At 47.0% G+C, this 14,150-nt stretch overlaps 1 protein-coding gene across 1 annotated transcript in view; it reads right to left on the reverse strand.

Moving 5' to 3' along the window:
• Window positions 1-3,443: 3,443 nt before the first annotated feature.
• Window positions 3,444-14,150, reverse strand: part of igfbp5b (insulin-like growth factor binding protein 5b) — a 13,757-nt gene continuing 3,050 nt past the window's right edge. The window contains exons 2-4 of the mRNA XM_008404229.2: window positions 8,078-8,289; window positions 7,862-7,981; window positions 3,444-6,594 (exon numbers count right to left, since the gene is read on the reverse strand). Of these exons, the coding sequence (XP_008402451.1) occupies window positions 6,463-6,594; window positions 7,862-7,981; window positions 8,078-8,289 (464 nt within the window). The 3' untranslated portion in view covers window positions 3,444-6,462. The remainder of the gene's footprint in view (window positions 6,595-7,861; window positions 7,982-8,077; window positions 8,290-14,150) is intronic.

The raw sequence follows: 14,150 nt of genomic DNA on the forward strand, positions 1-14,150 counted from the left end.
TTTAGAAGAAGCTAATGCTAAAGCGCTAACTTTAATAAAATTATATCTGCCCTTGAAAACTTGAACCCTCTGCTAGCTCCACTGTTGGTGGATTGGCAGAAATTTTGAAAATTAGTTTTTTATGCTTTTTCTCTGAAAAAGCATTAATTTTTCTGTGATGCAGAGGGAGAAATTTTAAAAACTGCAAAAAGATAAAAATGAATCAGTTTTACTGATGAACTGAGGACAAAAATGAATAAAAGTCCCGTTGGAAGTAAATAAAGCCGTTTATAAAAACTTGAATAAGGATCTGAACCCAGGCTGGTTCATGAACCTGGTGACGAACCCGGAGCTTTTCCTGCAGCCAGAACAGGAAACTTACCCAGAATTCAAAGTTCGGCCCCATCATGATCCGGTGTTGGGTTGAAACGAGGAGCCTCGTTTGTAGTCGCAGCCAAAAGCGGGTCATGTGATCCCGGTCCTGACCGGCGGTAACTTTGGGCCAAGCGGTCGGTCACCAGCCCGGGCTGGGAAAACGGCTTCGCCGGCTTTTATTGGGTTCTAGGAACCGGAGGATCCGCAGGTGTTCGGATCGTTTTCTGGGCTTTCTGCACATTTAATGGTGGTTTTAGGCTGAAAACGAATCAAAAGAAAGAATCTCCTGTTTTGGTACGACGGGGCGAGACGACAACGTTCCCGCTCTAAGACTCCCGTTTGCTTTGTTAGCTTCCAACAACTTCCTGGGATGTGCAGATTGTGGGTTTGTTTCTCAGACTTGTTGAATGTTAACAAAATAATTGTTGTTTTATCTCGGTGAAATGACGAGGTTCTCCAGGAACCGTTTCATATCAAACACAATTATTATGCTGGGAATCTGCCGAGTCGACTTTCTTTCTGCTGAAAACTATTTTCACTTCAAACCAAAAGTTTCTGTTGGACCAGATCTTGTGATCATTCCTGAAGCGACGAGTCACTACGGTTAAAAATAAAGCGCATCAGCATGACGCGGAAGAGCACATTGTCCATCTGAAGGTTAAAATTAAAACTTTTCTCCAATTAAAGTTTTACAGGCCGGTTTCTCCTGGACTCGGTAGTTCATAAGCACACAGTGGTCCAAATAAAACCTTCAACGTTCTTTGCTGGATCAGGAAATCCTCCCTCGTTCAGAGACATCCGATCACTGCAACCGGAGAAATGTTCCCCAATTTCCAAACTTCGGCTGACGTGATGCTTTAATTCCAGTTTGCTGCGCGGATATTTGGCCCATCGGCACGAAGCAACTGGAGACTTTTTATGAACAAATCATGTTTCTACATGGAATATTTTAAAGTTCATCTGCTGATGATCAGTTTTGGTCTCGATTTGAAACTCAGATCAGACCTGGATGCTCCCAAAACGGCATCATGTGGATTTAAAACACTGAGAAACAGAAAAAGTTTTCAAAGTGACGGAAATCTGGAATAGAAAAGTCTTATAAAAATAGAGAATTATAGTCTTGTGACTCTTTAAATGTGACGATTTTGGCCAAAAGTTTGGACTTCCCATAAATTCCCAAAATTTATTCCCATAAATCCAAGCATTTAAAATAAATGAATAACTTTTAAACGATGCAATACAAAAGAAATGTATTTATAAAGCGACTTGAAACACAACCGCTGGGCGAAGTGCTGATTATGGTGAATAACTGCAGGAAAGTCAAACTAAAAGTTTTCACAAAATGAAACGAGTTTCTGTCAAAATGTTAAAAGTTTCTTGGAAAACAAGGAGAAATGAAAGAGGGAGAAAAAAACATTCAGGATAAACTCGGATGTTTTCTGGAAAAAAACGTTTCAAGAGTCAAAAAGTTTGGACTTTTAAACCTCAAATTTCCAAAAGTTAAATTTTTTTTCTTTTACTTTTAAAAGTCGATTTTTTTTCTATAAAATTTCCGAGATTAATCTCAAAATTTCTCATTTTTTTAAACAAATTTCTAATTTCCAAGCTCAGCGTTTTCTCCGTTTTTTAACATTTTTTATCTGATTTCTTCCTTTTTTCTGACCTCAGACGCTCCGATACGCCGTCGAAGAAACTGGATAGAAATGTTAAATAATCGTTAATTTAGCTTCTTTTGAACTCAGATTATTCCGGGTTCTTCCCGGTTCTTCCCGGTTCTCCCCGGTTCTTCCCGGTTCTTCCCGGTTCTCCCCGGTTCTTCCCGGTTCTTCCCGGTTCTCCCCGGTTCTTCCCGGTTCTCCCCGGTTCTTCCCGGTTCTTCCCGGTTCTCCTGCTGCAGGTCGGATCCCAGTAAAACATTCACATGACTCAAACTTCTGTATTCGTACGTTTGCAGTATTTCCAGATGAATTAATTGCGAAATAATACGATGTGTGTGTTGATGTCAGACGCTGCGACGGAGAATTAGGTCAAGAATAAGAAAAATATAAAAGTAGGAGAAGCTGGTGTTGGAAATAAAACATTTCCAAAATGCTAACATTTTCAAAGTTAGCAAACATGCTAACTTTAGCTTCCCATAAATAAATTTTTCCACTTATTTTCTTGTTTTGTAAACTTTGAGTTGAATAAAACCACCACTGGTGTGACGTATAAATACCATGTTTACATCACCAGAACTAATATTTATGATTTATGACTTTAGCTTTAGCACAATTAACTATTTTGCTAGCTGTGCCAACCACTGTGCTAATCAATGAAAAATTCAGATCTTGTGATGATATTGTAGCTCTTGTTGCTCAACAACAGACAAACTTCTGCTAATGGAACATATTTTTAGTTTAGCGCTTTAGCATTTTTGCTAACTTTTAGAACTCTTAGTGCACAATTACTCCAGAAAAAAGATACATTTCTAGTTTACTGGGCCGTTTTGTGGAGTTTCAGTTGATGACAGATGATGATGTAGCACAGGATATCAGCACCACTGATTAGCATGTTAGCATAACTAGCATTAGCAAAAAGTGTTTATGATTAGTGCTTTAGTTAGCATCCTGACCTCTGCGCCAATCAAGTATCTTGTGATGATACTGTTGGTTTAAAAACATTAAAATCCACCAATAGGCAGCGGCGGCCATTATTATTTCTGCAAACATGGCTGTTTGTTGTTGTGAACTGTTCACTGATTGGGTTGCATTTAATTAGTACAGCAAAAAACAACAACTCAGAATCAATCACGGAGATGTAAAACCCTGAATTTCACCCCGGGACCTTCTGAAAGGTTGGACCAAAACAGAGAAACTGAGTCAAATCCTCCGGAGCCTCCAGGTTTCTTTCTGCGGTCGACAGAAAATGGTGGAGCTGCAGATCCGTCCAGTTGCTCTGAAAGCCGCTGCCTCGCCTCAGGCCAGGCTCGTGACGTCACTTCCTGCCCGCCGCGCCTCAGGCTGTAAGAGGTTTATCAGATTACCAGGCGCTTACGATCAGGATGATTCCTCCTCATCTGAAGCCAATTTCTACAGAAAACACCAGGCGGCTTAAATGAATACATAACTTTATTTAAATAAATGCTTTGTCATTACAAAAAAGACAAAGGTTAAAAGAGTACATAAATTACAAGTTGAATAAATATTACACAGTGATATTCACTTTTATAATTTGAGATTTTTTTCAGTTTTTTTTGTTTTTTTTAATCTGTCGCTCCAAATACTGACCAATATTTCCCGCTGCCACCGATGCGTCTGTCTCTGAACACCAAATTACGAAACCCGATTGTCTTTACAACCAAAACTCTGTTGTGAATCTGAACCAACAGGCTGAGCTGCTGACTGTCCTACTGAATAATGAAGTACGAGTTCAAACCGACTGGAGGCGGGACGTTTCCCAGAACTCCCTGTTTCTGTCTCTAACTGGATCTAAGCGGTGAATCGGTGACGCCCTCATCAGGGGCCGTGGCTTCCGCCGTGGGAGCTACCAGGCGATAGCTACCAGGCGATAGCCACCTGGTAGCTATCGCTCCCACGGCGCTCCCTCGCTCTTCCCCCCCCCCATCCTCTCTGTCTCGGCGCAGCGTCTCCAAACCCAAAGAGTCGCTGCTACCGTCTGAATCCAGGCTTGGGCCCCTGTCACTTTGGGCCCCTGAGTGACACCTGTCACTTTGGGCCCCTGAGTGACCCCTGTCACTTTGGGCCTCTCAGTGGCCCCTGAGCAGCCCCTGTCACTTTGGGCCCCTGAGCGGCCCCTGTCACCCTGGGCCCCTGAGCGGCCCCTGTCACTCTGGGCCCCTGAGCGGCCCCTGTCACTCTGGGCCCCTTAGCGGCCCCTGTCACTCTGGGCCCCTGAGCGGCCCCTGTCACTCTGGGCCCCTGAGCGGCTCCTGTCACTCTGGGCCCCTGAGCGGCCCCTGTCACTTTAGCTCGAAACGCGGCTTCAGAAAGGAAAGTTTTCCAGGCTTTAGTCTCTGCCGACCTCAGGATCGTCGTCGTGCATCAGGATCTACTGAGTTGTGAAATAAGTTGCTTAACGTGATTCGACTGATATTGTGCTGTGCAAAAGTTTTAAACCACTCCTCGTTTTTTAACACTTTGCTAGCCGATTGATTATCATATTCTTCAAGTATTCAGGCTTTTATTTTGAAGTGAATAAAGACTGTTACGCAGCACTTCAGTTTTCTTTCTTTTTTAACAACAGCTGTTTCACAATCTTATGGCAACATTTTAAAATTAAATTGGTGCCAAAAGATTGAAGTCTTCCAAGAGCCGATGCAATTTGAATTGAAGGTAGCACTGCAACATTAGCCTCTGCTAACTAGCATGTTGGTGAAGCGCTTCTGTGCTAGCAGAACTAGCTCCTTGGTTAGCGCCCAACTCTGAAAGATGCAACTTGAATTGAAGATGAATCTTTTGAGTCCCAAAAGGGAAAAAAAGTGTCAAATCTCCCCAGAATTAAAATGAAAAATAAACTTGTATGCAATCGGCAGAAGCTAATAAACTGTTTGTTTTTTCAATATTAGAGGGAACAACTCTGGCTAAGAAATCTGTACATCAACTATTTTCTGCATGTCAAACTGTTTGCTGTCGCACCTGAATGATTAGAAGACATCAAGCAACTAAAGTCACACAATGAAAACCCTTCAGGAAGTGGAGAACCGTTCAATAAAACCAGTTTAAAGATTAAAAGAGTTTGTTTAAAAGCAGAAGTTAAAGGAACGAGGGATGACTGGGGATTTTTGCACAGCAGCCCTGGATGCACCCATTCCCTCTCGCATTCGCAGGACAAACAGCTTCCTGACATTCCTCGGCTTCCCGTCTAACGTCAGTCGTTGGCATTCACATAAAAACAGAAAAAGTGAGAATCTTAGCTTATTAAGTCGTCAAAGGAAGAGCAGGAGGTTCTGAAACGACGCGGACAAACGGAGCTGGACTGAATTTAAGGGACCGACCACATTCATCGTTCTTCTCTGTTCGGCTCGAACCTCGTCCTGAATAGCGCCCCCTGGTGTCGCTTTCACACTAGTGCTTGAGTCTGTTTGTAGGAAGGCACAGAGAGGAGAAACCGGGTCCGGAGACCTGCTGCTCATGTCGTGTTCTCACGGCGCTCCGCTGAGGAAAAGGCAGAAAGCTCCCACTGCCCCGTGAGCTGCTGAAACAGGACACTTTCCAATTCTTTACAGGCAAAAAGTCTTTGTTTTCTTTACACGATCTGGCTTTTCTCTACAGGAAAAACCCTCAAAGAATATTTAAAAGTAATACACCATGAATATGTTGTACTGACGGGGAAACGTGGCTCAAAACGTAGGGCGATCTTTTACTTCACTGAAGGCAAAGAAATCACAAATAAAACCACAAAAAAAGAGTCAGTTAGAGAGGAAACGGCCCGATCGGCAGGTCGTTCCCCCGCCCCCGAAAAACACAATCCCAACTCGGAAAAATCAAACGTGCTTCCCGTCGCTGAAGCTGGGAGTCTTTGATTTGACCAGCGGAGCTGCGCGGCGCCGCCCGGCAGCTTCATAGGCACAGTTGGCATGTCAGGCTGGCTACGTGGTCGAAGAGCCGCTCACGTTCGTCTGCGACCGTCTGAACGCTCCGAGTCCCCAAGACGTTCGCTGCGTTGGAGAGGAAGGGCCGTCGGGGTGGCGACGATCGAACAGGAGAGGAGGAAATGCAACGTTCTGCTGCTGGTTTGTTTCTGAAATAGGCTCACTGTGACACACCAACGCGTCACACAGGTTTCTAAACAGGATCCCCTTTCTATAAGTGCCCTGAAAACCCCCAGGAAAACCAGAAAACAATCATTTCTCAGCCAATTCTCAGTCCCACGACACGCAGCTGGGTCAGTTTTCTCCTCCTTCTTCTTCTTCTTGTGAATTTTTTACAGTCAAATGAAGAGGTGGGGGATCCGAAGTGGTCTCCTTAATCAGAGAATAGTGCTTTTTCTTTGTGTCTCTCTGGTAGAAGCAGGTTGTTGGTGTGAGCAGAGGGCGGAGCATACAGGTGTGACTCAGAAGATGCTGGGTCATGTGACGGTTATGGGGGCGGGGGAAAGGGGCCGGGGGCTTCACTCGTTGATGCTGCTCTCCAGGTCTTTGCACTGAATGTCCCCCCCGCTGTAGTCCGTCCCTGGCAGCATGACGCCGTATTTGTCCACGCACCAGCAGATGCCCCGCTTGCGGCCGCGAGACGGCTTGCACTGCAAAACCAGAGAACAGGACAGTTTCAGTGGAAACAGAAGCATACGGTGAACTGGGCCGCATGTCTGCAGCACAGCTAAGGGCAGTTTGAAGAGACAGGCTAACCCAGCAGCCTCACTCACTGGCCTGAGCACCGACTGTTCAGAGAAACTGCCTCTGTAGCGTCGACTTCAAGGCTAAAGGCTAAACAGTTCATGTCCAGCATGTGCGGGATCTGCAGTCACATTAGTTGCCCTTTTCCTGACCCTTGATCTGCACAGATCTTGTAGACGTTACGACGTTTTAACTACATTCACACAGCAGGTCTTGACGCTCAGCGCCGACTTTTTGCTTAATTCCAGTGTCTATCTTTTGCCTGGTCGTTCATGCTAATTAGATGCGACTGCAATCAGAGCTCAGTGTGGACAGTTTGAGACCCCAAAGCGACTGACACGCACAGAAGAACAACGTGGTCGTCACGCAGCAGCACTCTGTCCTACGGAGGTGCAAATGGCCGCCGCTGACAGAAGCTGCTTCAGCCTCCGTTTACGTCCAGATTCACCGGATCTGTCGTCTCTCGGAGCAGAATTATGATGCATGTCTCACGCCAGTGACCTGAAAGTTGAATAAAACGCTTTGAAAACTCTAGGATCTGTTCCACATGTTGAGGTGGCCCAGATCGGGGCTTCCTCTGGGTTTCCTCCGACCGCCCTACAACATGTACGTTAGGTTGATCAGCCGCTCTAATGGAAGCCACATCTCTGACCCCGAGTAAGGACATATGGACGGATCAGCCAACCGGTGGACGGATGTTTGGTGCTAAAGCAACCAAGAGGACTCTGTCCATGCCCTGTTGACCTGCACTGACCACAATCAGCCACCCAAACCTCCCCAGGTCCTTAAATCCAGTCTTATCTGCTTTCCTCTGTGGAGGAAGAAGATACCAGCTGCTACCAAAGCTGCATCATCCCTGAGGAAACCTGATCGCATCCAAGTCCCACTAAACCCTGATAAAGACGTTCCAACGGTTGGTTCTGCGCCACGAAACGTCAAGTACAAACCCTTTCATCCTTAAAACTGAATTTCTATCTGGGTTTCATCAGCAAATCTTTGCCACAATGCAAAAGATAAATCAGAAGGTTGTCAGTGCTTTGCACCTGCTGAACTGAATTATTAGCAATGTTTACTCAAGATTTAATCTGGTTGGGTGTGAGGCAATGATTGCTCCAGATGCAGAAAGGATGTGGGTATAAAACTGGAGAAGAAACCTTCTGCTGCCTGACCCACCTGTTTGCGCTTGAAGAACCCTTTCCTGTCACAGTTGGGAAGGTACAGAGACAGCGCCATGACCCGAGAAGTGTCCTTCATTTTCTGGATGATCCCATCCAGTTTCCTCCGACAGGGACCCTTCAGAAAAATTCAGCAGTTCGTTAAAAACCAACATGTGAAACCTTTAAAAGGAATCAGATAGTGGAGACGACATCCCACGTCAACAGAACTTACAAATTCAGGCTCGTGCTTGTCGATGTCCATGGGGGAATAATCCACGCCGGAGCTGAAGGAGCGCTGCTTGCCAAGCTTCCTCTTCTGCTCTTTGCGCACTGCGATCACCTTTTTACTGTTCACAATGTCTTTGGGATGCAGCGGCACCTTGGCTGGCGGCACCACGCCCGTGACGTCCGGAGTCATGTCCACGTCCACCCGCGTCTCCCGATCTGCAGGACGACACCAGCGAAACGGCGTTACGTCGACTCACACCGACTGGCAGGAGAGACGGACGGTAACTGGAGGATTTGCTGCTTCAGGGCAGAAATGATGCGTAAAAACAGGAGGCAAAGCGGCAAACGGCATAAAAACAGAAAGCTAACATGTTTTAGGAGAAAACATTTTTCTCTCCGAAAGCAGCAATACTTAAATATCTGTTAGCAAGCTACGCTAGCTCATCAAGCTGAACTGGTGGGCAGCTAAGGCGCTAAGAGAGGAGCTAATTTTTTGCTAACTTTAGAGACATTTAGTCCACCTAAATTAGTTTGGATACATTTTAACGTGATGATTTGTAAACTTTTGAATAAAGTTCAATATCTTTGGTTATTGGCTGTTGAGGATTGTTCAAGTAGTTTTTTATGCTTTTATTTTGAAGTGAATGAAGGTTCCATTTCCTCTTTAGCATTAGCTTGGACAAGTTGATGTAGCATTTTTAGCATGAGCTAATGCTAAATAACACATTGTTAACTGAGCTAGTGTTGACAGAGCAGCTAACTTTCAGCTAGCGGTTCCCCATGGCTGCGGTTCTGGTGCAGCCCGCTGGCGGACATGGACCGGACATCAGTGGGTCGCAGGAATATATGATCCGTAAAACAGAGCCGGGAATCGAACCTGTGCTGCTTGGGTTTCAGGTTTAAATGTGAGTTTTCCCCGGTGGGTGGAGATCCCTGCCCCCTCCTGTCTCTGGGCCTCTTAAGCCCGAACCCCCAGCCAGGGGTCCTGTAAGGCCACGGAACCAGCCCCCCCCGCCCCAACACACCCCTCCGAACCTCCTGGCTCGGCTGGGCCCGAAGCGCAGGGCGGCGGTGCCAGCGGACGACCCGGTCATATTTATCCGGTAAGGAAACCCGGCGGCGTGTCGGACCCAAAGAACCACCGTCGGAACCGAACACGGACCCGGGTGCAGCGGGGAGGGGAAACGCTGCTGTTGTGGGTTAAAGAGCCGCAGCCTGACGCAGCGTGAGCGTCTGGAGCGGAGCGACCGGCGGGGGGCCGATTGTCTGGACTGGGCTCCGTGTTTGGATACGTCGCTGCGTCTCCGCGCTCAGCCTGTCAGCCGCTATAAATAAACACATGAAGCATTCCTGCATGTGGCCGCCGTGGAAAAACTCATTACTCCTGCGGTCCAGTCCAATCATTTGGATTGAAATGCCACATATTTGGCCATAAAACGGCTGCTGAAAACAAGGGCTTTCTTTTTTTTTTTTTTTACACACATTCTTGTTTCGTGTGTAATTTCATTTGCAGCAGAACAAAAAAGGCCATAAATTAAACACGCAGCTCGCTGTCTTAAAGGGGCAGTATCATGGAAAATCAGGTTGTTTTAGCTGTTTTTTTCTCTCGTCAGAAACAAACTGCAGTGCTGCTTTGATTCATGTTTGAGAAGTCCTGTAATCTCCATGGCAACCGTTAAACCCCGCCTTGGAGCTGAAGCTCCTCCCCCTCTCGGCTCCTTCAGACTAGCCAGCAGCACTTAGCAAACAGCTGCTGAGCTCAATACAGGAGCTACTGCTGAGCTAAAAACATTAAAGGGTTAATAGAGGAGCCATGTTGAGATGACTTCCCGGAGGCGGAGCTTCAGAAAGAGCAGGAGCTTCTTAAAGAGACAGAGACCCAATTTCAAAGTGTTATTTCTTTGAAGTCATATCTGATTTACTTTTCTAACAGCTGAAGGTAACATGGTGACTAGAATGTGCTGTAAAATGGCAACATGTGCCTGTAAAACACGTTACTGCCCCTTTAAGGAGAAATTTAAATGTAAAAAAGCGTTAATAATCCCTCAGTTTTTCCACGCTCCGGTACCGGGCCAGTACCGGGCTCCGGGTCTGGTTTAACTCCTGACAGCTGCGGCCCTTCGCTGAGCGCCGCACCTGATACTCCTGTTTAAAAATTAACATCTGCAGACAATTAGGCCTCATGAATATCCCAGGTTCCTCTCGGGCCGCGGGCCAGCAGGGAAAGACGAGCCCCTGCTGTCTGCGCCTCATCAGGACGGAGAGGCGGGTCCGGTTCTCCCACCGCGGCCCGCTTTGATTCGCTGCCTCTGAAATTACATCTTTACCAGATGTGAGACAGCAGTGAATGGAGATGAACGGGCCGCGCAGAGGACAATGACGGTAAACCATCCCGCAGCATGACGGGGCCACTGCTGAATATTTGAAGGCTTCAGCCTGAAAACGCTGCAGCGCAGCAGGAAACATGCAGTTTGGAAAGGAAAATGTAAAGAAACGACGAGTCTGGGCTTCCAGGCAGGCGGTCATAATGTTAWGCCTGATTGTTATTTTCAATATGATTTAAAACTGCAGACTAATAGAATGTTGTAGGAACTTATTGTTCTCATTTTGATGCAGCTGAAAAGTCAGGAAAATCTTGAAAAGACGAGTTTTTGGTGAAGCCGGTTCTGATCGGTTCTGATCGGTTTGGGTCGGAGCAGCAGGGTGAAAGCCTGTCTGATTCGGCCCGGTTCTGATCCGGTTCTGATCTCAGAAATCCTGAGGTTTGTGCTGTGAATCCGGGCAGGAAGCGGCTCATTGTGAGTCAGATTCTCCTTTGCAATCAAAAAGTTTCCTGCTTTTCTGAATCCACAGTATAAAAATAGCAACCAGAACAATTAAAGGGCCGTTCATGTCAAAACGGCCTGGAGGAGGAGGAGGAGGCAGCACTTACAGCTGCTGCAGCTACAGCAGCTGTAAGTGCTGCAGCTTCTGTAGCTGCAGCTGTAGCAGCCGTAGCGGCTGTAACTGCTGCAGCAGCTGTAAGTGCAGCTACAGCAGGAGCAGCTGCTGAGCAGCTGCTGCAGCTTACAGCCGGGCTGCTCTGCTGGACTCGGCTAGTTCTGGTCTGAGGTCTCGTCCCACATTTGGGTTTGCAACAAGCCGCACACATGCAGGCGGCAGCGTCTGTTTGCGTCGCCGCCACCGCAGAGCAATCACTGGGTGTGACGGGTTTCTGAACAGACGAACATCCAGATGAATCCTCCAAATCTGGAGGATCCGCAGCGAAGCGTCGAGCTCATTCCCACTGTCAACACCATGAATGCTCTTAAAGGGCCGGCTGCAGCTAAATGCCCTTCAACAAACTCAGAACTTCAGAGCTTTGTCTGCGTTCAGTCAGGACTTCTTCATATTTAATACATCTTCACTCATCGATCCTTCAGGTTTTTGTGATTGTTTGCAATCAGAATCACATGTTTTGTGATTCTGACTCAGAAATATTTGAAAATGAATTCTGCGGTATTTTTCTGTAAACGTGACTTTTTGTACAGGAAGCAGCTGTAAAAGGAAATGCTCAAAATGTGCATTCAGCTCACAGTCATGCAGAAAAATGTGAGCATCTGTTGGTTTTACATGAAAAGCTGCAGAAACTGAATGATGTCATTTGGTGTCTAGACGGCCACATAAGAAGCTTCGGCGGCCAGATTTGGCCCCTGAGCCTCGAGTTTGACACATGCAGCGAATCTGCTCCGTGCAGGTGGTGGAGGTCCGGCTGAGAGGATCCCAAAGCAGAAAACCTAATCCGCTCTTCTTCTTCTTCTTTGGACATTTTCCTGCAGCAGCTCCAGATTGAAGCAGCTGCTGAATGAATTTCATGAACTGTGGATGTTATTTTCCCTGGAACGTTGCTTCCTGCACCGGAGGAGAAGGACGCCAAACATCCTGCAGGTTCAGAGCTGCGTCTACAATCATGGAGGTCAAAAGGTTCAAGTCGACTTTCACTCTGTTAGCGGCGAGAAGCTGCAGGGTCTCCGGCTCCGTTCTGGTCAAGTGAAAACAGGAACTTTCACTGATTCCTGCTGATGAACAGAAAACACGTTTCTGATGGGAACCGACGGCGACAGAGACGTTTAAAGGAGCTTCTGTAAAAGAATAAAAGCAGTTTTTAAATACAGCCATCTTTCTCCAGGCTTTCATGGAAATTCATGGCTGATTTAAGTGTCAAACTCCGGCCTGCAGGTGGCAGTATTTCACACGTCGGTGAGCAAACAAAAAGTCACATTTACTGTCGTATCGCAAAATTTTCACAAATATTTATAAAAAGTCGCAAGATGGCAAAAATCACAAAAAAGTTGTTTGATATAAAATGTTAAGAAGTACTTAATAGATGCGGACATTTTTAAAGCTTATCGGGTTTCATTAATGTCAGGTTGAGGCTCTGACCGCCTGACTGGACGATGTTCTGGTCGTGTGAACAGATGTCGGTGCTGAAAGCCGAGGAGCTTCGACGTGCGGCTGCTTCATGCTAATCGGAAACACTCTGGTGCCGCCGGACATATGAGAAGTTCTCATGCTAACATGAAGCGCTGGAGGCCTGCGGTCGCCTCATCTGCTGATGACTGTAAGTATTAATGCCAGGGTGGCGTGAGGTCGGCCTCGTCTGGCTGCACAACGCTGCGCATGCAGGGTGAGACTGCTGCAGGTTTCCTGTTGCTTTGCAGGCATTCTGCCGTAGGAACCACTTCTTAATCATCCTCTGCTTCTTGGCAGAGAGAAATCTGTTGAAACATAAGGCCCTTTCAGAAGCCCCGAGGGTACAAGGCCTGCTGCCATGAAGTCATATCTGCTGGCAAGCTTCCCCGGGTCTGAGTCACTGGCAGAGCCAGCACACCAACCCGGAGCAACTAGGATCCCAGCGCCGGAGGAATTAATGGGAAGGCGTGAGAGTTCACGGTTCCTCCTCCTGGTCTGCCTCACTCAGCTGGTCCAGCTGGTCGGCAGCAGAAACCAGACGCTGGCCGGTCCACAGCCGGACGCCTCCAGGAGAACGGACACGAACCCGAACCGGGCAAGAAGCAACAACAAACAGGAGTCCAGTTCATCCGTCCACGGCCTGGACTCACTCGTCCCTCTGCAGGGCTGGTTTGCAGAGGCGTCTGCCTCCAGGAATCCGTCCGGCTTTGCTCACACCAATCGGCCCAACAAACCCTACCCAGGGTCAAGTCCAGCCTGAGAGACGCCAAACCTCACGCCTGGTTCACACGGCAACATCTTCAAAAGCCCGACACGATAAAAAGTCTCAAACTGGTTTAAATCACCAAAATTCAGACGTCACTCTGGGAATCTCACAAAATCTCAAACGTGAGCTCAGAGTAACCAAACATGGAAGAGGCAGAAAAACCGATGCGCTGGACCTTCTAGTTGTTCTGTCTTTGGTGTTTCTGTCACTTCGCTTTCTGATTGGCTGCATGTCACATTCAGTGGGCTGATATCGGACCGAGACCGTCCAACATGTCGATATCCCTGATACCAAGCAGAGCAGAACGCTCCGAACTCACAGCAGGAAAATCAGGGCATCAGTCAGACTGGGAGAAGTCGGGACGAAACTCAGCGTGAAAATCTGTCAACATGAAAAACACCTGAACTTTCCCAACCTGCAAAACACCAACAAGTAAACGTGGTTTACTTGGCACATCGTCAGGCAAACCGTCGGATCATCAAACCGTTTTCCCAAGATGAACTTAAGACCTGGGGGACCCTGAAACGGGTTCCCTCGTTTCRGGGAACGTGGGGTGAAAATGCCTCATGGGACGTCTGATGTTCAAAAGTTGATCAACTGGATYTGATTGGTTGAGCAACTTTAAGCCGCTTTGCATGCGGACAAATTAGCYAAAACAGTGTAATTTCAAGATCGTTCCGTTGGGCTAAAGCAGGTCAAACAAAAGCTGGATGACCGTTAGCTGGACAAGACGTAGSTTGTCGATTTGTATCGACGGATTGGTTTTTATCTTCAGTGAATCTCAGTAGAAATGTGACGATTTTAACTTCCATCAAACCAAAACCAGCAGAGACACCGAAGGCTGTCGACCTGCACCTGT

Source organism: Poecilia reticulata, linkage group LG2 (genome assembly GCF_000633615.1).
Source record: "Poecilia reticulata strain Guanapo linkage group LG2, Guppy_female_1.0+MT, whole genome shotgun sequence".
In the NCBI taxonomy this organism is placed as follows: domain Eukaryota; kingdom Metazoa; phylum Chordata; class Actinopteri; order Cyprinodontiformes; family Poeciliidae; genus Poecilia; species Poecilia reticulata.